Source organism: Sebastes umbrosus, chromosome 7 (genome assembly GCF_015220745.1).
Source record: "Sebastes umbrosus isolate fSebUmb1 chromosome 7, fSebUmb1.pri, whole genome shotgun sequence".
NCBI lineage: Eukaryota > Metazoa > Chordata > Actinopteri > Perciformes > Sebastidae > Sebastes > Sebastes umbrosus.
This window is the reverse complement of record NC_051275.1, coordinates 9,132,479-9,157,013: the sequence shown is the minus strand read 5'-3', so window position 1 is coordinate 9,157,013 and position 24,535 is coordinate 9,132,479. Positions and strand designations below refer to the sequence as shown.

Sequence of the window (24,535 nt, the reverse complement as noted above, 5' to 3'; positions counted from 1 at the left end):
GCCGTGCCATCTTGTGTTCTGGGTTCATAACGAGGAGTATTCATTTTATAAGTTGCAATGTGCTTTCCTCCGCTGTGACAAGAGTGTGTACACAAAAAAATGGCTGCCGCTCTGACCATCCTGCTACGTTGAATTTCAATGGGAATGTCTATTCTACTCTTATATTCTATTTCTATTGTTAAAACATTTACATGCATTACATTTACTGTGAGGGTTTTTTGTGTGGACCAAAAAAAACAACAACAACAATAACACACATATCATGTCATTTTTAATGTTTGTTTTTTGTTGTGTTTTATTTTTATATCCTAAGGGGTATTTCATACAGCAAGATTACCAATTAAACCAGACTTACTTCAAGAAGTCAGGCTTATTTTCAGGAAATTCTGTTTTATAAAGGAGGTTCAAATAAGTCTGACTTAAGTTACCATAGAAACTGAACCCTCCCATCTGGTCCTATTCAGGCTTGCTGGTTTAATCTTTGTGAGGTCATCCTTATCAGGCTTAAGTGCCTGTACAGTATTCCAACCAACATATGTGCTTTTAAACACACTGTGATTAAAATAAAAGCTAATAAACAATTTTGACCCATGGCTGTATCCTCATAGTAAGAAACATGTTCACCATTATGTCTCTCTTTAAATATCACTAAATAAAATAAAATAATAAAGGGTAACCAGGCTATCCTTGATTCCCAGGAGAAAATGTCCGACTTGTTGTTACAGGGGTGCTGGTTTTCCTTGGACCCTTGAACATTGGTCTTTATCCCCTTAGCAGATCAATAGGAGAATAATTAGATAATTTTTTTACCTAATTTTCAACCATTTTGTCTGTAAAATTAATATCAACTTTTCAGAGGCTTTTGCTTTGCATGCATTTATTCTGTGAAAAGTGTTGTTTCTGAGATATCAGCTTTAAATATTTTACCTGAAGTGAATAATTTAAATGCCTTTCTGAACCAACTATAAAAGAATGCATATATTAAAGGGTTCACAGTAGAATTCAAGTAGCCCACCCATACAAGCGTTCCAAACAACACTGGTGGTGTTGAGTAACTGATAAAGGGATCGATGGTGTTGCAGACAAAAAAAGGAGTCCAAAAAGACAGAAATGCGCCCATTATGATAGCAAGTGTTTTAGTGGCTTTTGTCTGGCTCTTATTTGATATTTTTGCTGAGCTCATACAGCTTGTGTTCTGTATGCTGTGCAACTGTTTCTGTGCCACTAGGAAAATCTTAAGGTAAACGCCAAGCATTATTATTTCTGGAATGTAAAAGGAAAGCACTGATGAGACTGTACTTGAAAGTCCGCTCTGAAACAAAACACATCCTCCTTCACATGCAATGTGCTCATAGTAGAACTCCTCAATCCCCCAAATATTTAATTTGAGAAAAATCATCCCAAAGCCTATGACAGCTGAAATACTCCAAATGACCAGAATCATGATCAACACAACATTAACAGATATTTTTCTGCTGTATAGTAGAGGTTGGCAAACAGCATAGTGTCTGTCAAGTGATATGAATGAGAGATTTAGAATTGATGCTGTACACAACATGACATCAGAACTCAAATAGACTTTACACAAGATGTCACCAAAATACCAGCAAGACTCTACACATTGAACCATACTGGGGAACATGACTAACAGCCCTACAAGGAGGTCGGACACAGCCAGAGAGGCGATCAAGTAATTAGTTGGAGTACGGAGCTGCTTAAAAAAGGCAATTGAGACAGCGACCAAAAAGTTTCCACACACTGTTAGGATGACTGTGACCCCTAGAATAATGTAGAGGGTGATGCGTGCGGGCAAGGGATAGATGGTCCTCTGGCATGAACCATTTCTGGACTCATAACAGAGTACTGGCTCCATCTGTTGGGAGGGAGGCAAGAATGATAAGGTCAATATTTGTTTATTTAAAATAAAAGGCAGAAAGCCACCGAGGCAGTAATGAAAAATAACAAGCTGTTGCATTGTTGCGTTTTTGTCTTGTGAATGATCTGAATGGAGAGCTCCTGTCAAGTGATTTGCTGCAATATTCTTTGTAGCTGGTTTCCATACAGGTACATTTCCATTCAGCTGTTTTTATGTTCAATTTACTCATGAAAAGTTGAAAAATAGGTGACAAATTGCAAAAACATTGGCAGAAATACAAAACAGCATTTTGATAAAAAGGTCTGTGCTGGAAAGTGTCATCTTGGAGCAGGAAACCTGTATTTTGTCAAGGTGGCACAAAACACATAGAGGTAAATCAGAACTAATCTCAAGATGAGTAAAAACATGAACTTCGAGTCTCAGCTGTTTATTTATTTTGGCTTCTCTTGATATACCCATTAATCTTAGAATCGCTGTATTTTTCATGAATTGAATTCATGGCACTGACAGTGATGATTAGTTATCGACCAGGTTAACTCACTTAAAATTTAAAAAATTGCAATCAATGCTTTAGTTAAAACTTTTCTTAAACCACTTAAAATATGACAGTGAGGTAGCTCGTCTATGCATATTCAAACACAGCTGCATTTCAATCCCACACTTACCATCCATAGTCAACTGGGCAGATGTTGTATGGCTACCACAGAGTTTGCCTCATACTGTATGTGGTAAGTTTCAGTTCGTACTTATGAGCTCTCTGTGTCTAGACAGTAACTTCAGAGGTTGACTAATAGACCCTCAGGGAGTAAAGTTGCACAGTCTGTCCCAGTGGCTAATGTACAGTAGGAGGTGAATAAACTTTCTTAATTCTTTACATTAAAATCACACAACGCTGAAGAAAGAAAAGAAACAAAAGAAACACAAAAGAAAAATAGATCTATAGCAGACACCAATGGTGTGGGCAGTGTTGATGATTCCATTGACTGGGAGGCCATGTGAAGGCTGTTCTAAAAGGCCACATAATGCCATATGAGGCAGCAGAAGTCCAAGAAAAAGTTAACTGAAATAGATAATCAGCTAGCTAATCTAGAAGCTTCTTATAGAACAAATAATAAACCAGAATTACTTAAAAAGATTACAGCTTTACGGTAGAGTATTAGGGGTGGGTGATTTATCAGATAAACTCAATGTATTGTGGCTTGTTCTACGTGGCATGTAGTCAATTACTATATTGCTAACATTGAGTACAAATACTAATTCTCATATTTTTTTAGCCGCCGGCATGAAATTTGCTTTGGTGTTTCGCTTCTCTCCCTCATGTGTGTGGCGTATGCAATGGTGCCTTAATGCACGGGCTTAGGGGCTGAAGCCCCGGGCCCCGAGTACCAGGGGGGCCTCACATGACACAAGCTTAAAAAAAAATGCGGCTTGATGAAGACGCACAGCACGGGGCATGACATAGGGGTTGAGAAGGAGGGTGCTGTATTGTACTGGTACAATGTTCATGTCCTGCAAAATCAGTACATAATATCAGTGATGAGAGCGAATCATCTAGCCATTCTGTTAGAATGTCGGGCTAAACTGGTTGTTATACCCCCGCAGCGTAGTCGGGGGTATATAGCGCTCCACGTGTCCGTCCTTCCGGCCATTCACGTATCAGACTTTCGTTTCTGGAGCAGAACTCAAAACTATTTAACTTGGGAACATCTAATTTGGTATGATGGTTGACAGTGTTGACCCCAATGGTTGACCCCTTTTGGGGTTAGAAGTCCAGGGTGCCCATTAGTTAATTAGTTCATGCCCATTTATTCCATTAGTTCCAAAAGGGAAAAACCCTTGGTTCTACTTTAATAGGGGTCAAGCAGTGAGCGGGGGTATGTGAGCAATGCTCACTTTTGCCTTCTTTACTAATGCGCGATGATAAGCACTGATAAAAAACAATGTTCATCACACTAACTGAGTGCCAAATAAACATCAGTGTTGGGACTCAACACTATTAAGATGGTGGTAAGAGACCACATGAACTCAGTCACATGATCCTTGACCCATGGACTCAGCTCAGTAGCCATTGGCTATTGTAGCATGATAACTCATTCACACATACTTGTGAAATTCACCCAGGACAAAACCAGAGGGATGCCTTTGTTCTATTTTTTTCTTCACCCCCTTCGACCCCTGCTGACCTGCAGGCGGTTAGCTGCTGCTCTCGACACCCAGCTCTCCCTCTAGACCAGAAGCTGTAGAAGCAGCTCTGCTCTGGATATGTCTCGTTAGAAAACAGACATAAACACAAGGAACTTCTAAGCAGAAGATGCGAGTGCCTGCCTTTTTGACCAGCTAACTTCAAGCAGCAAGAGCTAGGAAGTTAGCACCAAGCTATCAAGCTGCAGAAACTCGACTGGACCAGGTTCCTTCCAAACTGCACAACTGGATTTGAGCATAGCAAAGACAACATCTTTGAGCCTGGAACCACTTTCTCCAAGTCCTCCAACTTGGAATTACCAACCTTTTCACATAGACAAAAGGTCTTGCATGCAAACTAACCATCTTTTCTAACCCACTGCATTATCTGACATACATTAAGATCACATACATAAACTGTGAATTAGTTTTAAACATAAACATACAAATTCAGATAATCGCAACCCCCACATTGTTTGTACAATTCATATTGTACAAGAGTGAACAATGCCAACCGCTGCTGTGTCAAGAACTCCACAATATGCTTCAACCTTTACTATCTATTTTGGTTATAGTTATTAATTTAATTATTAATCAAAGTTCCAATTTTATAGTTTAGTATATTTAATGAGACTTATCTATGAGACTACATTAATGTATTATCATTTTCTCTTTGTTTCAAAGAGTGGTGCCCCAAGGATGATTTAATATATATTAAATAATTTTATTCAATATAATTAATTACTGTTTTGATAGTTATTTACTTTTGATAGCCATTTTAATGTATTTTGAACTTATGTACCAATGTTAAATGGTGCCCTGTTATTTTTAATATATATTGCTAATTTATAAATATCATTTTCTTTAATATTGATAATAATCTTTAATATTTTCTAATAACTAGACCAGCTCCTATCTGTGTCCCCAACATTATGGTGCCCCGTGTGATGCATAGTATTATTGTTGGCAAATTATTCATAATTGTGCAATATTAATTTTCAACATAATTTTTGGTCAAAACAGAAAATTTTGATTCCACTTCTTAACAAACCAAAAGTGTTTACATTCTACACCACTAGCCTTCCACAGGAGTAGATGTCCAGCTGTACTTTTGAACAAGTACATTGTGGTGAGAATTTTAATTTGAGAGACTTTGATTATTAACACTTTAAGCCTTTATAGTGTTAATTTTAAGAACTTGCTATTGCTGCTAATTCAAGTTAACTTACGCTGTAGAACTTGAAACAATTTTGGTTCAGCATATGAATACCAAGTATTCAATGCAATATAGTCAAGTTGTCCTAATTTGCTGTTAATCTAAGTGTTCCTTTAATGACACAGCATGCCACCGGCGCTGTGTAACATAGAGAGCTTGTACCTGGCTGATACTGCCACGCATTCCAGCCTGAGTTAAATAGAGCTTGAGATAGAGCCACAGTGTGCTACCAGCCCTGTGTTATGAGTTTGCATCTAGCTGTTACTTCAATGTGTTCCAGCTTGAGTCACCTTTAAAAGACATCATCACAACTGTTACTGCCCTGCATCTCAGTTAGTGCATGTTGTAAGTGTGTAAGCAAACTTATTTTGTAAACCTGTGTTTACTTTACTGGCCCCTTTTGTTTGATGCCCACTAGAGTCACTAGTTGGTGCTGTAGCTACCCCTCCTCCACAGGAAGCTACACCCTATAGTGTAGGCCAATGTATTGTTGTTAGGCTAGTGTACCTCCGAAGCTACACCGCAAGGTGTCTGCCAACGCAACACCATAGCCAACAACATTGTTTTTGTTTTGTACTAGACATTCTGTTTAGCTTTACCCTCCATTCCAGTGACAACAATGGAGAACCCCTGTGTAGAGCTTTTTATTTCCTCCCTAGCGCAGAGCCTAAATCCTGGCTGCCCTGAACTCATCAGCAGGTTGAGTTTCAGTGAGTGCAGGAAGGAAATAGAATCGCTCCTCACAGATATGTGCGATGCGCAAACCGCAACCAAAGACTCATTGTTGAAATGCTTGCTACTGATTTTCCGCAGGCAAACAGCATTGCCATTCAGAGTAAAGCAGCCCTGGAAAAGGAGGTAGACAGCCTGAGAACGCAAAATGCTTGTGTCCTCCGTGAAGTTCAGACAGCTAATAAAAAAGCCATGCATTACTTAGAAGACCTGCTTACAGCAGAGTTAGATCTTTGTCAACACAAAGAGAAACTGTTAGGGCTATGTACCAATGTTATTTGGTGCCCTGTTATTATTAATATATATTGATAATTTATTAATATTAATTTTATTTATATTGATAATTAACTTTAATATTTTCTAATTACTAGAGCAGCTCCTATCTGCGTCCCCAACATCAGATAGCTACTGAAGAAGTACAAGAAGACTGTCACTGCCTGTGTTATGTGCTACGTTTATTTTATAAACACTTTGAATCCATAACACACAAGTATTTTCGCAGCAGCCCATCTGCCGTATGCACCTCTGTCATAGTTATCAGGTTATTGTCCCCGAGCAGTGGGAAAAAAAACAATGACACAATATTAATAACAATTATAATCTTTATTTATATAGGACCTTTCAAAACACAGTTACAAAGTGTTTTTTATTTTGATGGTAGCACAGCTGAGGAAACAAGAACAGAAAGAATTTGCACAGCAGTTGGTACATCAGTTGATCTGTTGGTTGAAGACGCATCAGTGATACAAATGCATTATGTCAATACATTCCTGGTCTTAAGTCCTCCAGTCCATATCAGTTGTGTGTCTTTATTCTTTGAGAAAAACTACAATCAAATATGGAGAGAACATGCATAAAAATAAAAGGCCATGAGTTGCTATACAATTTCTTGCAATCTGAAGTTGTATGTTCCTTAATGGAAACAACATATTACAATAGAGTTGTGTTGTTGCTGCTCTGCTGCTTCTCTATAAAAGGTGAAGTCACAGAGCTGGATGCAGAGATGCAGCCCCTGAACATTGGTCTTCATCCCCTTAGCAGATCAATAGGAGAATAATTAAAAAAGAAAAATTACCTAATTTTCAACCCTTTTGTCTGTAAAATGAATATCCACTTTTCAGAGGCTTTTGCTTTGCATGAATTTATTCTGTGAAAAGTGTTGTTTCTGACATATCAGCTTTAAAGATTTTACCTGAAGTGAATAACTGAAAAGCTTTTCTGAACCAACTATAAAAGAATGCATATATTAAAGGGTTCACAGTAGAATTCAAGTAGCCCACCCATCCAAGTATTCCAAACAACGCTGGTGGCATTGAGTAACTGATAAAGGGATCGATGGTGTTGCAGACAAAAAAAGGAGTCCAAAAAGACAGAAATGCACCCATTATGATAGCAAGTGTTTTAGTGGCTTTTGTCTGGCTCTTATTTGATATTTTTGCTGAGCTCATACAGCTTGTGTTCTGTATGCTGTGCAACTGTTTCTGTGCCACTAGGAAAATCTTAAGGTAAACGCCAAGCATTATGATTCCTGGAATGTAAAAGGAAAATACTGATGAGACTGTACTTGAGAGTCCGCTCTGAAACAAAAAGCATCCTCCTTCACATGCAATGTGCTCATAGTAGAACTCCTCAATCCCCCAAATATTTAATTTGAGAAAAATCATCCCAAAGCCTATTAGAGCTGAAATACTCCAAATGACCAGAATCATGATCAACACAACATTAACAGATATTTTTCTGCTGTATAGTAGAGGTTGGCAAACAGCATAGTGTCTGTCAAGTGATATGAATGAGAGATTTAGAATTGATGCTGTACACAACATGACATCAGAACTCAAATAGACTTCACACAGGACGTCACCAAAATACCAGCAAGTCTCTACACATTGAACCATACTGGGGAACATGACTAACAGCCCTAAAAGAAGGTCGGACACGGCCAGAGAGGCGATCAAGTAATTGGTTGGAGTACGGAGCTGCTTAAAAAAGGCAATTGAGACGGCGACCAAAAAGTTTCCACACACTGTTAGGATGACTGTGACCCCTAGAATAATGTAGAGGGTGATGCGTATGGGCAAGGGATAGATGGTCCTCTGACATGAACTGTTTCTGGACTCATAGCAGAATACTGGCTCCATCTGTTGGGAGGAAGGCAAGAATGATAAGGTCAATATTTGTTTATTTAAAGTAAAATGCAGAAAGTTACCAAGGCAGTAATGAAAAATAAGAAACTGTTGCATTGTTGCATTTTTGTCTTGTGAATCATCTGATGGATAGCTCCTGCAAGTGATTTGCTGCAATATTCTTTGTAGCTGGTTTCCATACAGGTACATTTCCATTCAGCTGTTTTTATGTTCAATTTACTCATGAAAAGTTGAAAAATAGGTGACAAATTTCAAAAACATTGGCAGAGGTACAAGACGGCATTTTGCCAAAAAGGTCTGTGCTGAAAAGTGTCATCTTGGAGCAGGAAACCTACATTTTATCTATGTGGGACAAAACACATAGAGGTAAATCAGAACTAAGCTCAATATTGGTAAAAACATGAACATTGAGTCTCAGCTGTTTATTTATTTTGGCTTCTCTTGATATACCCATTAATCTTAGAATTGCTGTACTTTTCATGAGGTGAATTTATGGCACTGCCAGTGATGATTAGCTATCAACCAAGTTAACTCACTTAAAATTAAAAAAATTGCAATCAATGCTTAAGTTAAAACTGTTCATAAACCGCTTAAAATATGACCGTTAGGTAGCTCCTCTATGAATATTCAAACCCAGCTGCACTTCAATCACACACTTACCTTCCATAGTCAACTGGACAGATGTTGTATGGCTACCACAGAATTTGCCTCATACTGTATGTGGTAAGTTTCAGTTCGTACTTATGAGCTCTCTGTGTCTAGACAATAACTTCAGAGGTTGACTAATAGACCCTCAGGGAGTAAAGTTGGACAGTCTGTCCCAGTGGCTGATGTACAGTAGGAGGTGAATAAACCTTCTTAATTTGTAACATTAAAAGTAAGTTTTGAAAGTTCAACCTATGGTTTTAAAAATGACAGACACAATGCTGAAGAAAAAAGAGAAACAAAAAAAGAAAAATAGATCTATACTAGACACCAATGATGAGGGCAGTGTTGATGATTCCATTGACTGGGAGGCCATGTGAAGGCTGTTCTTGTAGGCCACATAATGCCATATGAGGCAGCAGAGGTCCAAGAAAAAGTTAACTGAAATAGATAATCAGCCTGGTAATCTAGAAGCTTCTTATAGAACAAATAATAAACCAGAATTACTTAATAAGATTTACAGCTTTACGGTAGAGTATTAGGGGTGGGTGATTTATCAGATATACTCAATGTATTGTGGCTTGTTCTACGTGGCATGTGGTAAATGACTATATTGCTAACATCGAGTACATATACTAATCGTCACGTCATATTTTTTTTAAGCAGCCGTCATGAAATTTGCTTTGGTGTTTCACTTGCATTAAGGCGTATGCAATGGCGCCATAATGCATGGGTTTAGGGGCTGAAGCCCCGGGCCCCGAGTACTAGGGGGGCCTCACATGACACAAGCTTAAAAAAATGCTGCTTGATGAGCCAACGCACGGCAAGGGGCTCGGCATGAGGGTTGAGAACGAGGGCGCTGTAATGTACTGGTATAATGTTAATTTCCTGCAAAATCAGTACATAATATCAGTGATGAAAGCGAATCATCTAGCCATTCTGTTAGAATGTCATGCTGAACTGGTTGTTATACCCTCGCAACGTAGTCTGGGGTTTATAGCGATCAGCGTGTCCGTCCTTTTGTCCGTTCGCGCGTCACACTTTCGTTTCCGAAGCAGAACTCGGAAACCATTTAATCGGAACATCTAATTTGGTATGATGGTTGACAGTGTGGTCTAGTTGTGCCATTTGGTGGTTAGAAGTCCAGGGTTCCCATTAGTTAATTAGTTCATGCTCATTAATTCCATTAGTTCCAAAAGGGAAAAACCTTTGGCCCTACTTTAGTAGGGGTCAAGCAGTGAGCGGGGGTATGTGAGCCATGTTCACTTTTGCCTTGTTTACTAATGCGCGATGATAAGCACTGATAAAAAACAATGCTCATCACACTAACTGAGTGCCAAATAAACGTCAGATAGTTACTGAATAAGTACAAGAAGACTGTCACTGCCTGTGTTATGTGCTACGTTTATTTTATAAACACTTTGAATCCATAACATGCAAGTATTTTCGCAGCAGAAAAAAAACAATGACACAATATTAATTATATAATAATTTTTATTTATATAGCACCTTTCAAAACACAGTTACAAAGTGCTTTACAATAAAAACAGAACTCATTTAATACTTACAGATAACAAAATGTACTAAAAGCCAATAACTAAATACACAAAAAGCCAAAGGGTAAAACAACGAAAATGTCATAAAACATAAACAAAATCACAGAAAAGCAATTTTAAAAAAAGTGAGTTTTTAAAAGTGATTTAAAAGACACAACAGAGTTTGCAGCCCTGATCTCCTCAGGCAGGTCATTTCGAAAACCGACGCTAACTGCTATCAGTCACTGGAGGAGTGGAATATGGACTACAGTTCCCATTTTAGATGTAAAGTGTTTGATTTTGATGGAAGCACAGCTGAGGAAACAACAACATAAAGAATTTGAACAGCAGTTGGTACATTACTTCATCTGTTGGCTGAAGACGCATCAGTGATACAAATGCATTATATCAATAAATTGATGATCTTAAGTCCTCCAGTCCATATCAGTTGTATGTCTTTATACTTTGAGAAAAACTACAATCAAATATGGAGACAACATGCATACAAAGAAAAGGCCAGGAGTTGCTACACAATTTATTGTAATCTGAAGTTGTGTGTTCCTTATTGCAGTGGTTCTCAAACTGTGGTAGTACGCAAGCTCTTTGTAGTCATACGCGGAGGAATCTCTGAAATATGTTTTTAAAAATTATTAAGAAATAGGGCTGACCCATAAATCGTATTTTTTCATTGTCATCATATGAACATGCTCGATGAACACATCGCAAAAGGCTGTCTGAAACACGACGAATAAGAAAAATCATTATATTTAGGGATGGTTAACGTAACTAGGTATTAAACTGACCGCCGGGCTAAAGCTGCATCTTCTCCTCTGCTGCGCTCTGTCGGAGCTCTCCACTCACATCAGCACACAGCGCAGTCAGTCTGTGAAGAGCTGATCAGAGAGGCCGCGGTGGAGACGGCTAAAACTACTCGTAAGTTCAATAAAACTTTGCAAGTATAAAGCCAAGACACGTTATTATTACACCTGTTCAACAAGCATAAACATGATGAAACTGTGAAAGGAAAGCGACATTTCAATCTGCTCTGCCCGCAGTCTGTCATCCCTCCACCGCTTTAGACAGGCACAGCATGTCAGCTCGGTGGCAAACAGCTAACTGTAAACACATTTAAGTTATTTAGTTGAGTTCTGACTGACTTTAGTTTCCTGGCCAGCAGTGATCCAGTGTAGGTGTCCGGGGAGTTTATAGTGAAGGGAGGAACAAAAGGCGTGAAGTGGTGATGCGCTGCAGACTGAGCCTCTGTGTTATTAATTTATTATCTTCATAAAGTATCGGAGCAACGTCACCCTCGGCAACACAAGCTAAAACTAAAACTGGCAGTAGGCTGTGTAGTCAGACTGTTTAGGTTAGTTTGTCACATATCTTACTTGTAAACTCATCAGCTGACTGAAACAAAGAAGCCCCTCTTCCTTCTATCAGCCCTAATGTTACCTGCAGCAGAGGGAGGAGGACAGAGGACAGAGGAAGTACTGGTACTGACTGATGTCTGTGTTCTTCAGTCTTTACAAACTTCACGTAGTATTTTCATGTCAGGAATATGATTTATTTTATTAACATTTTAAATTTGTTTCCAGTGACATTAAGGCATTTATATGGTGACTTTGGTGTTATAAACATTACTGTTGCTGCTCTAGAAACAACATTTAGCCTAGTTATAATTTAAATACAGCATATGTATATGTATAGCTAATATGCACACTTCAATATTTGTTTATTTATCGCAAGTCATAGGTCATCGCAATATTGAACAGTGTTATTGCACATTGTAGGGATTTGGTGTAGGGAACAGGTTTGGTTATTAGCTAATTAATAAATAATATTCATAGAATTATTATTATTAATAAGAATTATCAATAAACATTAATAATGAACGGGGCACCACCCTGGAATCAGGGACCAATAACCAAAACGTTAATGCAGTCTCAAAAGGGGATTGTTCACTCCAAATGCCAGTATTTAAACACTACTTTACATTTAGGAGATGAACGGTGAAGGGTGAATCCGAGCACTGACTCTCACAATCAGCTGTTACTACAATACAAATGCACAATAAACACAGACAACTGCTATTTAAAGTAAGACCATTTTATTTAAATATAGTAATATCAATCAACAATAAACAACAATCTAACAACATCAATCTAATCAATAGTTCTTAAACAGTAGTAATTAATAATTAACAATACTCTCAGTAAACAAATGGATATTCTACAAGGCAGCTCTAAGCACTAAACTAGAATCAAACAAAACACAAAGGCAAGAGAATGTGTGTGTGTGTGTGTGTGTGTGTGTGTGTGTGTGTGTGTGTGCGTGCGTGTGTGTGTGTGTGTGTGTGTGTGTGTGTGTGTCTAGGTGTGAATGGGAGTGTCTGTGTGTGGGGTGAGGAGCAAGAGGAAGCCCGAGGTGGACGTCACCACGCAAGTGGTAACGTCACGTGAGGGGGGTTGCTCTAATGGCGGACGACGCCACGAAAGTTATAGACAACGCACAAACCGGAACGTGAGTCCCCACGTTGCCAGTAAAATAGGAATGTGTGTGTAGTAGAAGAGGAAAAAGAGAGGCGCGCTCAGAGCGCAGCAAAAACAGGTTCTTACTGCCTTGGAAAAAGACGCACCAGCTGTATTATAATCTCTCAGAAACCCAGCAGGCAAACTTATGTTTGTCAGCCGTGCGCTGGTGTTTTAACTGATAAAATACAGCTACAGGTCTTAACCGTGGTGGCAGAAACAAACACAAGAAAACCCACGGCCGGGCGCACTGTAAACACAGTAAACAAGCAGCAACAGGAATCCTAACTGCCGCGCGAGAGATGTAATAGCTGGATTATTATTACTCAGAAGCTCGGCAGGCAAACTCACGTTTGTCGGCCGTGCAGTGGTCTTTTAACTAATAAAATACAGCTACAGATCTTAACGTGGTGGCAGAAGCTAATACAAGGAGAAGCCCACGGCGTGGAGCACACAGTGATCAAACAGTCAGCAACAGTAAACAAAGCATAACAAACAAGCAAAGCAAAGCAAAGCAAAGCAAACAAGTGGACTCAGCGGTCCGTACATTCAGTACAAATCAAAAATAGTTATTAACTTATTGTAATACACAATTTCACTAGTTTGAGAGAGAGAGAGGGACCGCTGACAAGCTGCTGCCGCGCCTCCTCAGTGATTTGTTTGTTTATTTGTTTATTTGATTGTTTTTGCTTCAACTTGTCTGCTGCATAGTGCTGAGACTGTCTGCTTCTTGGCAGAAGTAGTGCAAGAGTTTGGTTGTTCATGTGTGTTTGGCGCTACTGTGTTTTACTTTACACCCGGTAGCTTGGAGCTAATTTCGCCGGTAAAGGGGCTCACCTGTATGGGACTGTCGGGTCTCCCCTGTGCTTACTGTGGCTGGATTCCCTGATCTGGCACACGCCTGGTCGAAGCTGTCTGCTGTCTATCCTGCCTGCTTTCCTGGGTTCCAAGTGATCCTGTGGTTCACAGCACAGTGTGGTCTCGCCCACTGGCTAACCAGCTAACCTGCTAACCGGCTGCACGTCTCAGCGGCGTGTTTTGGTCTCCTCGCCCGGGTGTAGCCTGCAGCGCTACGGCTACAGCCAACACACTCAACCGCTCCACCTCTACCTGGCTGGCTTCGTAGCCTCATCATCATCATCTGGATTACAAAACTCTTGGATTACAGACAACTCTCCACTTCATCATGTTGGGCATCAAACTCCTCATCTGGATCGCTCTGTGTTTCACCGTCACATGCGCCACCCTGCCGCTGAAATACTCTGCAACGGAGCTGCTGTCTCTCCGATCCCACTACACGATCCCTCCAGCTCTGCTTCCACATCGGGACATCCTCAAACGACCCAGATACGTGCATCGTGGATCAAGACGGAACTTTCAGTCCACCAAGCACTACAACAACAACAACAACAACAACAACAACACAAGCATTCCCTCCTTCTGGTCCACTAAGCCCCGCCCCCCTCGCACTGCCACCCGTCCTGTCAATCATAGTGTGTTGTCCCCCTGCACAAAGCAGCCACCTATGCACCACTTGTCTGTCTAAAACTGTCTCTTTTTAACATTAGATCCCTCACTAGCAAGGGTCTGCTGATTAATGAATTTATTATGGACAACAAACTGGACTTCTTATGCCTCACTGAGACCTGGCAACAGCTAGATGATTTCTCCCAGCTCAATGAAGCTGTCCCACCTGGCTTTAATTACACCAGCAAACCCCGTGCTTCAGGGAGGGGGGGCGGTCTTGCTGTACTTTATCGTGACAGCATTAAAGTCTGTACAGTCACCGTCCCCCCTCATTCCACCTTTGAATGCTTAGCCATACAACTCACAGGCTCCACACCCATCATCATTATCACCATCTACAGACCCCCAAAGCCCTCTGCCCTCTTTATCACTGAACTGTCAGCATTATTAACCTCTGTGTGTGCCATGTCCCATACTGTCATCCTTCTAGGAGACTTCAACATCCACATTGACAATTCTTCTGGTTTTACAAATGATTTCACCTCACTCCTTGAATGTCTAGATATCACCCAATATGTCAATTTCCCAACCCATAACAAAGGACACATACTTGATCTAATCTGCTGCACTGGTATCACCCCTCATAACCTCACTAATGCTGACCTCCCCATCTCTGACCACAAAGTCATCCTGTTTGAAATCGACGCCCCCCTATCCAAAATAAAAGAGCAACGGACCATCTCCTTCAGAAACATCAAGCATATCAACCCCACAGATCTCATCACCCTTATTAACTCCTCCCCCAGTCCTCCCCCATCCTCCTCCCCTGCTGAACTGGTGAATCACTACAACAACTGTCTCTCCTCTTCCCTGGATACCCTGGCTCCCGTGAAAACCCGCACAGTCTCCTTCACCCACACCGCTCCCTGGTACACCCTTACCTCCGCCATCTCAAAACCACCGGCCGTCAACTAGAGCGGTTATACAAAAAGACTGGACTTTCAGTGCACATCCAACTCTACACAGAACACCTCCACCGTTACAAGAACGCTCTCTCCACCGCCAAATCCTCCTACTACTCCAACCTCATCAGTACCGGTCAATGTAACACCAGAACCCTCTTCTCAACAGTAAACCACCTTCTTCAGCCTCCGAGAACCCTCCCCCAAAATACCTCCACTGATCACTGCACTGCCTTTCTGGAATTCTTTGAAAACAAAATCAACACCATCCACCAACAGCTGGCCTCATCCTGCACCTCCCCATGTGACCCACCCTGGATGGCAACCTCCTGCCAACCACTCATCAGCACCCTCTCTAACTTCACACCCACAACGGAATTAACCATCACTGAGCTCATCCATAAAGCCAAACCCACTACCTGTCAGCTCGATCCCCTCCCCACCATCCTCGTCAAAGCCTGTCTGCCCTCCATCTCCCCCATGATCACAAGAATAATTAACTCCTCCCTCACCACTGGTACTGTATCCCCCACCCTCAAAACTGCTGCAATTACACCAACCCTCAAAAAACCCGGTGCTGACCCAGCTGATCTGAACAACTACAGGCCCATCTCCAACCTCACCTTCATCTCCAAAACCCTTGAGAGAGTGGTCGCCGCCCAACTTCAGTCCCACCTCAACTCAAACAACCTCCATGAACCCTTCCAATCTGGTTTCCGCCCCAAACACAGTACTGAAACAGCCCTGGTCAAAATCACCAACGACCTCCTCCGTGCAGCTGACTCTGGATTGTTTACCATCCTCATCCTCCTCGATCTCACTGCTGCCTTTGACACCATCTCCCACCCACTACTCATCACACGTCTGACTGATATTGGTATCACTGGTGTTGCACTCACATGGTTCTCCTCATACCTCACCGACAGACAACAATTTGTAAAACTGGACAATCACAGATCAAGGTGTTCCGCTGTTTCACTGGGTGTCCCCCAGGGGTCAGTATTGGGTCCACTCCTGTTTATCATTTACCTCCTTCCTCTCGGCACTATCCTCCGTCATCACAATGTCCTATTCCACTGTTATGCCGACGACACACAGGTCTACATTTCAACTACACCCACTGCTGCCCTCCCACCCGCCTCCCTCACCGCCTGCCTACAACACATCAGGAGCTGGATGAGCAGGAACTTTTTAAAACTAAACAGCAATAAAACCGAGGCCCTGCTCATCGGCTCCAAAAACAACATCTCCAAATCTCAACCCACCACTGCTCAAAACCTCACCATTGATGGCTTTTCAGTACCATTCTCAAACCACGTCAAGAGCCTTGGGGTCACCCTGGACAGCACCCTCTCCTTTACATTCCACATAAAAAACGTCACCCGGACTGCCTTCTTCCACCTCCGCAACATCTCCAGACTCCGCCCATCCCTGTCCCACTCCAGCACTGAAATCCTGGTTCACGCTTTTGTCACATCCCGAATCGACTATTGCAACGCTGTCCTCTCTGGCATTCCCATCAAACTACTCAACAGACTCCAAATCATTCAGAACTCTGCCGCCCGGATCATCACCCGCACCAAATCCTCCGACCACATCACCCCCATCCTCATCCAACTGCACTGGCTCCCTGTTAAATCCCGGATTGACTACAAAAACCTCCTGCTCACCTACAAAGCCCTCCATAACCTCGCCCCCACCTACCTCACAGACCTCCTCCAGGAGTACGCCCCCTCCCGTTCCCTCCGCTCATCATCAGCCGGACTTCTGACTACCCCCACCTCACGCCTCAGCACCATGGGAGCCAGGGCATTCAGCTGCTCTGCTCCCAGGCTCTGGAACTCACTCCCCCCACACATCCGGCAGTCTGACAATATCACATCATTCAAATCCCTCCTCAAAACCCACCTGTTTAAACTGGCATACTCTCTCTAGCACTCATCATCACCCATCCTATGTGTCTGTACAAATATGTCTCTGTCATGTCCTGTTGTTTTTATATTGTTTTATCTGTCTATGTTTTAATTAATTCTTGTAAGGTGTCCTTGGGTGTCCAGAAAGGCGCCACCAAATAAAATGTATTATTATTATTATTTAGTCTCTGCCCAGACACAAGCCTCTTACTTGGATCGCTTCTCCGAAGCGATAGTGGTGTATATCGTCGTTAATTGGTCCGGCGGCGTCGCGCAGGCTCGGACAATAACGGGCCGTTATGATGCTCGTCAGCTGATGAACGGCAGGGCTGGTCCTCCGTGTGGCAGCGGAGGGAAAGCAGCCCGATGTGAAGAAAAAGGCGGTCGTCTCTTCCTTGGTGAAGAACGGGGGTCCGTTTCTTCCTTCTGCAGGGATGAGGATCTCAAAGTCTGATGGACACAACAATAGCTTAACTCGTCCAGCGAGGTCAGGAACTGTGGCTCGGTCTTAAAGTGCAACGCTGCAGCGTTGGGTACCTCCTGGAGCAACGAAGTTGCAATGGAAAGGGACGAATTTCAGGTGGGCTCTGCTTATATCTCCGGTGAGATTGTGGGCGTGTCACTGGAAAGACCCCAAAGTTCCTGTTAGCCTCATCCAATGGGAGACCCTTGTTTGGATTCAAATGTAATCTCACAACCAGGTGGGAGATTTCAAAGAGCTGGCGGTTAGTCTTTGTTCCTTTGATCAGGCTTTTGATCTTCCATGTAGGCCTGTCTTAAGGCTTTGCCTTGTAGACCGCTCTTCGTCTCCAAGGACTTGGTGAGGTCCCTACAACATCGCAGATGTTTCTCATATCGTGCAGGCCTAGTGTGAGAGGCTGCCCCTTGCATAGTATGAGAGTTGTGTGGAAGTTCACGTGCCAGTTCTAGTGCTACCCCTTTCACAAAAGTCAACAATAAGTAATATTCTTATTAGGAATAAATTTGCCTCCTGCGTGAACTGTGCATTGCTGAATAAGGTAGGCCTAAGCTACTGTATTTAAACATCGGTCATAATGATGGTACTTGGAGAGCCAAATATTTTTTGAGGTAGTACTTGGTGAAAAAAGTTTGACAAACCACTGCCTTATTGAAAACAACAATAAAATAAAAAGTTAAACTTTTACTTTGTGTCTAGAGTAGGGGTGGAACGGTTCAAAAAATTCACAGTTTGGTTCATATCATGGTTTTGGGGTCATGGTTTTCGGTTCGGTTCAGTACATTTATGTTACAGCGAGGAGGTCATGTTCTGATTTCAACATGCTTTTCATTTATTTGGTAAAAATATGTTAACAAATGTTTGCCTTAATAAAAGTATGGCTTACATAAAGAACATAAACACTTCTTCATTGTCAAATCTTAATTGAAAGGATAGGTCTTCTACAGTAATTAGTGCAAACTAAAAATGCAGCTTTGTTATTTTCATATAAATATTATGTTATTATAGACTAAGGCCATCAACATAAATTGAAAAATAAGCTCAACCAGAACTATACTAATAACAAAGGACTGTATAACATATGTCTCAATTCCCTGGTTATCAGCTGTTATTGAAAGATTAGTTTTTCCACTCAAAAAGTTCAGTATTTGGAAAGGAATACAGTTGGATTTCTGTACCACAGTGTTATTTAAAAATTATTAATAAATATAAAACACATTATAGGGATTGTGCTGCTGGAATTACTGTGTTGCTTAAGTGTATAGCGCGGCTCAATTAACATTACGTTAATCATATGCTAACTCTACATGAAAAAAATACACAATCAGCCTCATAATTTATTTCAAATGAACTGAACAATTCATACATGTCCTGAACAGTGACTAGCGAACCGAACCGTTCCATCGCTAATGGAAACTGACCCTCCCATCTGGTCCTATTCATACTTCCTGGTTTAATCTTTGTGAGGTCATCCTTTTCGCACTTTAGGGTCTGCTCAGTATTCCAACCAACATATGTGCTTTTAAAGGCACTGTGATTAAAAGAAATGCTAATAAACAACTTTGACCCATGGTTGCATCCTCTGAAACATGTTCTCCAGTACTTCTCCCTTTAAATATCCCTAAATGAAGTATATTAATAAAGGGAGCCCAGGCTATCCTTGATTCCCAGGAGAAAATATCAGACTTGTTGTTACAGGGGTGCTGGTTTTCCTTGGACCCACCACAGAATCTAACCAAAAGTACTGATGTTCTGTTGTTGCTGCTCTGCTGCTTCTTTGTAAAAGGTGAAGTCACAGTGCTGGATGCACAGGTACTGGGGCCCCTGAACATTGGTCTCTATCCCCTTAGCAGATCAATAGGAGAATAATTACATTATTTTTTTACCTCATTTTCAACCATTTTGTCTGTATAATTAATATCCACTTTCAGAGGCTTTTGCTTTGCATGAATTTATTCTGTGAAAAGTGTTGTTTCTGAGATATCGGCTTTAAAGATATTACCTGAAGTGAATAATCGAAATGCTTTTCTGAACCAACTATAAAAGAATGCATATATTAAAGGGTTCACAGTAGAATTCAAGTAGCCGACCCATACAAGTGCTCCGAACAACACTGGTGGCGTTGAGTAACTGATAAAGGGATTGATGGTGTTGCAGACAAAAAAAGGAGTCCAAAAAGACAGAAATGCACCCATTATGATAGCAAGTGTTTTAGTGGCTTTTGTCTGGCTCTTATTTGATATTTTTGCCGAGCTCATACAGCTTGTGTTCTGTATGCTGTGCAACTGTTTCTGTGCCACTAGGAAAATCTTAAGGTAAACGCCAAGCATTATTATTCCTGGAATGTAAAAGGAAAATACTGATGAGACTGTACTTGAAAGTCTGCTCTGAAACAAAAAACATCCTCCTTCACATGCAATGTGGTTATAGTAGAACTCCTCAATCCCCCAAATATTTAATTTGAGAAAAATCATCCCAAAGCCTATGAGAGCTGAAATACTCCAAATGAGCAGAATCATGATGAGCACGACATTAACAGATATTTTTCTTCTATATAGTAAAGGTTGGCAAACAGCATAGTGTCGGTCAAGTGATATGAATGACAGATTTAGAATTGATGCTGTGCACAACATGACCTCAGAACTCATAAAGACTTTACACAAGACGTCACCAAAATACCAACAAGACTCTACACTATGAATCATACTGGGGAACATGACTAACAGCCCTAAAAGAAGGTCGGACACAGCCAGAGAGGCGATCAAGTAATTAGTTGGAGTACGGAGCTGCTTAAAAAAGGCAATTGAGACAGCGACCAAAAAGTTTCCACACACTGTTAGGATGACTGTGACCCCTAGAATCATGTAGAGGGTGATGCGTACGGGCAAGGGATAGATGGTCTTCTGACATGAACCGTTTCTGGACTCATAGCAGAGTACTGGCTCCATCTGTTGAGAGGGAGGCGAGAATGATAAGGTCAATATTTGTTTGTTTAAAATAAAATGCAGAAAGCCACAAAGGCAGAAATGAAAAATAACAAGCTGTTGCATGGCTGTGTTTTTGTCTTGTGAATCATTTGAATGGAGAGCTCCTGTCAAGGGATTTGCTGCAATATTCTTTTGTAGCTGGTTTCCATACAGGTACATTTCCATTCACCTGTTTGTATGTTCAATTTACTCATGAAAAGTTGAAAAATAGGTGACACATTGCAAAAACATTGGCAGAGGCACAAAACAGCATTTTGCCAAAAAGGTCTGTGCTTAAAAGTCTCATCCTGGAGCAGGAAACCTACATTTTGTCTAGGTGGGACAAAACACATAGAGGTAAATCAGAACTAACTGAACTGCTAAAAACTGAAGATTGGTAAAAACATGAACATCGAGTCTCAGCTATTTTTTTATTTTGGCTTCTCTTGATATACCCATTAATCTTAGAATTGCTGTATTTTTCATGAATTTAATTCATGCCACTGCCAGTGATGATTAGCTATCAACCAAGTCAACTCAGTTAAAATTAAAAAAACTTGCAATCAATGCTTAAGTTAAAACTGTTCATAAACCACTTAAAATATGACAGTTAGGTAGCTCCTCTATGAATATTCAAACCCAGCTGCACTTCAATCCCACACTTACCTTCCATAGTCAACTTGACAGATGTTGTATGGCTACCACAGAATTTGCCTCATACTGTATGTGGTAAGTTTCAGTTCGTACTTATGAACTCTCTGTGTCTAGACAATAACTTCAGAGGTTGACTAATAGACCCTCAGGGAGTAACGTTGGACAGTCTGTCCCAGTGGCTAATGTACAGTTGGAGGTGAATAAACATTCTTAATTCATTACATTAAAATCACACAAGTTTTGAAAGTTCAACCTGTGGTTTTAAAAATGACAGACACAATGCTGAAGAAAAAAGAGAAACAAAAAAAGAAAAAAAAGATCTATTGTAGACACCAATGGTGTGGGCAGTGTTGATGATTCCATTGTCTGGGAGGCCCTGTGAAGGCTGTTCTTGAAGGCCACATAATGCCATATGAGGCAGCAGAAGTCCAAGAAAAAGTTAACTGAAATAGATAATCAGTTAGCTAATCTAGAAGCTTCTTATAGAACAAATAATGAACCAGAATTACTTAATCAGATTACAGCTTTACGGTAGAGTATTAGGGGTGGGTGATTTATCAAATATACTCAATGTATTGTGGCTTGTTCTACGTGGCATGTGGTAAATGACTATATTGCTAACATCGAGTACAAATACTAATTGTCACATCATTTTTTTAAAGCAGCCGGCATGAAATTTGCTTTGATGTTTTGCTTGCATTAAGGCGTATGCAATGGCACCGTAATGCATGTGTTTAAGGGCTGAAGCCCCGGGCCCCGAGTACCAGGGGGGCCTCACATGACACAAGCTTAAAAAAAAATGCGGCTTGATGAGCCGACGCATGGCACGGGGCACGGCATAGGGGGTTGAGAACGAGGGCACTGTAATGTACTGGACTGCATAATGTTAACTTCCTGCAAAATCAGTACATAATATCAGTGATGAAAGCGAATCATCTAGCCATTCTGTTAGAATGTCGTGCTGAACTGGTTATTATACCCTCGCAACGTAGTCTGGGGTTTATAGTGATCAGCGTGTCCGTCCTTCTGTCCGTTCGCGTGTCACACTTTCGTTTCCGAAGCAGAACTCGGAAACTATTTAACTTAGGGACATCTAATTTGATATGATGGTTGACTGTGTGTTCTAGTTGTGCCTTTTGTGGGTTAGAAGTCCAGTGTGCCCAAAACCTTTGAAATTTGGGAAAAATCTGTAATTTTTCCGACTTCAATTTAGTTTCCGGAGTAGGACTCGAAAACTATTTCACTTAGGAACTTCTAATTTGGTATGATGGTTGACAGTGTGGTCTAGTGTGCCTTTTTTGGGGTTAGAAGTCCAGGGTGCCCATTAGTTAATTAGTTAATGCTCATTCCATTAGTACCAAAAGGGAAAAACCTTTGGCCCTACTTTAGTAGGGGTCAAGCAATGAGCGGGGGTATGTGAGACATGCTCATTTTTGCCTTGTTTACTAATGCACGATGATAAGCACTGATAAAAAACAATGTTCATCACACTAACTGAGTGCCAAATAAACATCAGTTTTGGGACTCATCACTATCAAGATGGTGGCAAGAGACCACATGAACTCAGTCACATGATCGTTGACCCATGGACTAAGCTCAGTAGCCATTGGCTATTGTAGCATGATGACTCATTCACACATACGGGTGAAATTCACCCAGGACAAAACCAGAGGGATGCCTTTCTTCTTTTTTTTTGTTCAACCCCTATGTCCCCTGCTGACCTGCAGGCGGTTATCTGCTGCTCTCGACACCCAGCTCTCCCTCCAGACCAGAAGCTGTAGAAGCAGCTCTGCTCTGGATATGCCTTGTTAGAAAACAGACATAAACACAAGGAGCTTCTAAGCAGAAGACGCCAGTGCCTGCCTTTTTGACCAGCTAACTTCAAGCAACAAGAGCTAGGAAGTTAGCACCAAGCTACCAAGCTGCAGAAACTGGACTGGACCAGTTTCCTTCCAAACTTCACAACTGGATTTGAGCACAGCAAAGACAACATCTTTGAGCCTAGAACCACTTTCTCCAAGTCCTCCAACTCGGAATTACCAACCCTTTCTTCCATGGACTGGTAACTTACTGGGCTTACCTTAGCATTAGCAGTTGCATTTGGCTAAGCAGGACTGTTCAACTTTGATTTCTGTGAATGTACCTGTATTGATATGTTTAATGTTATTCATTGAGTTTTAATGTTGTAATATTATTTGTAGTTAAGATTTTCGGGTAGCTGGTTTCGCCACATCTGATGTGTTAAGTTATGCCACATAGACAAAGGGTCTTGCATGCAAACTAACCATCTTTTTTAACCCACTGCATTAAGATCACATACATAAACTGTGAATTAGTTTTAAACATAAACATACGCATTCAGATAATCTCAACCCCCACATCAACCCCCCTTTGTCCTTCCTGAGCACATGTGCTCCGCAGAACAAAGAGGCCATGTGGTAACATGTTGGCGGCCATCTTTGATCCAGCCATCTTTGTAGGTTTACAGTGCTCGCCATATTCTTTGTAGGCCATGCAGCCATCTCTCTCCCTCTCTCTCTCTCTCTCTCACACACATACACAACACACACACACATGCTCACACACTAGGTTTGGTTTGTTTAGTTTAGTTATTTAATTGGATTAATATTGTGTTTTACACCTTTATTATCTTGTAAATGAATGCTTGTGGATTATACATGCTGGTCTGTTTAATATTGTACCAGAGTGAATAATGCCAACCGCTGCTGTGTCAAGAACTCTATAATATCCTTCAACCTTTACTATCTATTTTGGTCATAGTTATTAATTTAATTATTAATCAAAGTTCGAAATTGATAGTTTAGTATATTTAATGAGACTTATCTATGAGACTACATTAATGTGCTATAATTTTCTCTTTGTCTCAAAGAGTGGTGCCCTGAGGATGATTTAATATACATAAAATCCTATTATTCAATATAATTAATTATTATTTTGATCATTATTATTTACTTTTGATAGCCATTTTAATGTCTTTTGAGCTTATGTACCAATGTAATTTGGTGCCCTGTTATTATTTATATATGATAATTTCTTAATATAAATTTGATTAATATTGATAATTATCTTTAATATTTTCTAATAAAAAGACCAGCTCCAATCTGCATCCCCAACATTATGGTGCCCCGTGTGAGGCATAACATTATTTTTGGCAAATTATTCATAACTGTGCAATAATAATTATCAAAGTTCCAAATTGATAGTTTAGTATATTTAA

General features: G+C 40.8%; 3 protein-coding genes and 1 long non-coding RNA gene across 4 annotated transcripts; 1 reads left to right on the top strand and 3 right to left on the bottom strand.

Annotated features, from left to right (window-relative positions):
* Positions 1–877: 877 nt before the first annotated feature.
* LOC119491543 (trace amine-associated receptor 1-like) lies at positions 878–7,035 on the bottom strand. The gene is made up of 3 exons (XM_037775684.1): positions 6,940–7,035; positions 1,585–1,873; positions 878–1,512 (listed from the first exon to the last, which is right to left on the bottom strand). Exons 1-3 carry the CDS (start codon positions 7,033–7,035, stop codon positions 878–880), a joined length of 1,020 nt encoding a protein of 339 aa, XP_037631612.1.
* Positions 7,036–7,147: 112 nt separating this feature from the next.
* Positions 7,148–8,143, bottom strand: LOC119491542 (trace amine-associated receptor 1-like). Its single transcript, XM_037775683.1, has 2 exons — positions 7,855–8,143; positions 7,148–7,782 (listed from the first exon to the last, which is right to left on the bottom strand). Exons 1-2 carry the CDS (start codon positions 8,141–8,143, stop codon positions 7,148–7,150), a joined length of 924 nt encoding a protein of 307 aa, XP_037631611.1.
* A 4,366-nt stretch (positions 8,144–12,509) lies between these two features.
* On the top strand, positions 12,510–13,478 carry LOC119490770. Its single transcript, XR_005207479.1, has 3 exons — positions 12,510–12,634; positions 12,878–12,890; positions 13,466–13,478. It is a non-coding gene; the product is annotated as an uncharacterized LOC119490770 (long non-coding RNA).
* A 3,752-nt stretch (positions 13,479–17,230) lies between these two features.
* LOC119491541 (trace amine-associated receptor 1-like) lies at positions 17,231–23,490 on the bottom strand. The gene is made up of 5 exons (XM_037775682.1): positions 23,309–23,490; positions 20,337–20,619; positions 19,680–20,264; positions 17,411–17,649; positions 17,231–17,239 (listed from the first exon to the last, which is right to left on the bottom strand). The coding sequence occupies exons 1-5, from the start codon at positions 23,351–23,353 to the stop codon at positions 17,231–17,233; spliced, it is 1,161 nt and encodes a 386-aa protein (XP_037631610.1). The 5' UTR covers positions 23,354–23,490.
* Between the last annotated feature and the right edge of the window lie 1,045 nt (positions 23,491–24,535).

Excerpts from the sequence above, each read along its gene's own strand:
- LOC119491541 (XM_037775682.1), bottom strand. The coding sequence starts at position 23,353 with ATGGAAGAAAGGGTTGGTAATTCCGAGTTGGAGGACTTGGAGAAA. Across the intron at positions 20,620-23,308 it reads AGTTGGAGGACTTGGAGAAA|CCAGTACTCTGCTATGAGTC; the intron begins GTGGTTCTAGGC and ends CAACAGATGGAG. Across the intron at positions 20,265-20,336 it reads GTATTTTGGTGACGTCTTGT|ACCGACACTATGCTGTTTGC; the intron begins GTAAAGTCTTTA and ends TCATATCACTTG.
- LOC119491542 (XM_037775683.1), bottom strand. The coding sequence starts at position 8,143 with ATGGAGCCAGTATTCTGCTATGAGTCCAGAAACAGTTCATGTCAGAGG. Across the intron at positions 7,783-7,854 it reads GTATTTTGGTGACGTCCTGT|ACAGACACTATGCTGTTTGC; the intron begins GTGAAGTCTATT and ends TCATATCACTTG.
- LOC119491543 (XM_037775684.1), bottom strand. The coding sequence starts at position 7,035 with ATGAAGACCAATGTTCAGGGGCTGCATCTCTGCATCCAGCTCTGTGAC. Across the intron at positions 1,874-6,939 it reads AGCAACAACACAACTCTATT|ATGGAGCCAGTACTCTGTTA; the intron begins GTAATATGTTGT and ends CCCTCCCAACAG. Across the intron at positions 1,513-1,584 it reads GTATTTTGGTGACATCTTGT|ACAGACACTATGCTGTTTGC; the intron begins GTAAAGTCTATT and ends TCATATCACTTG.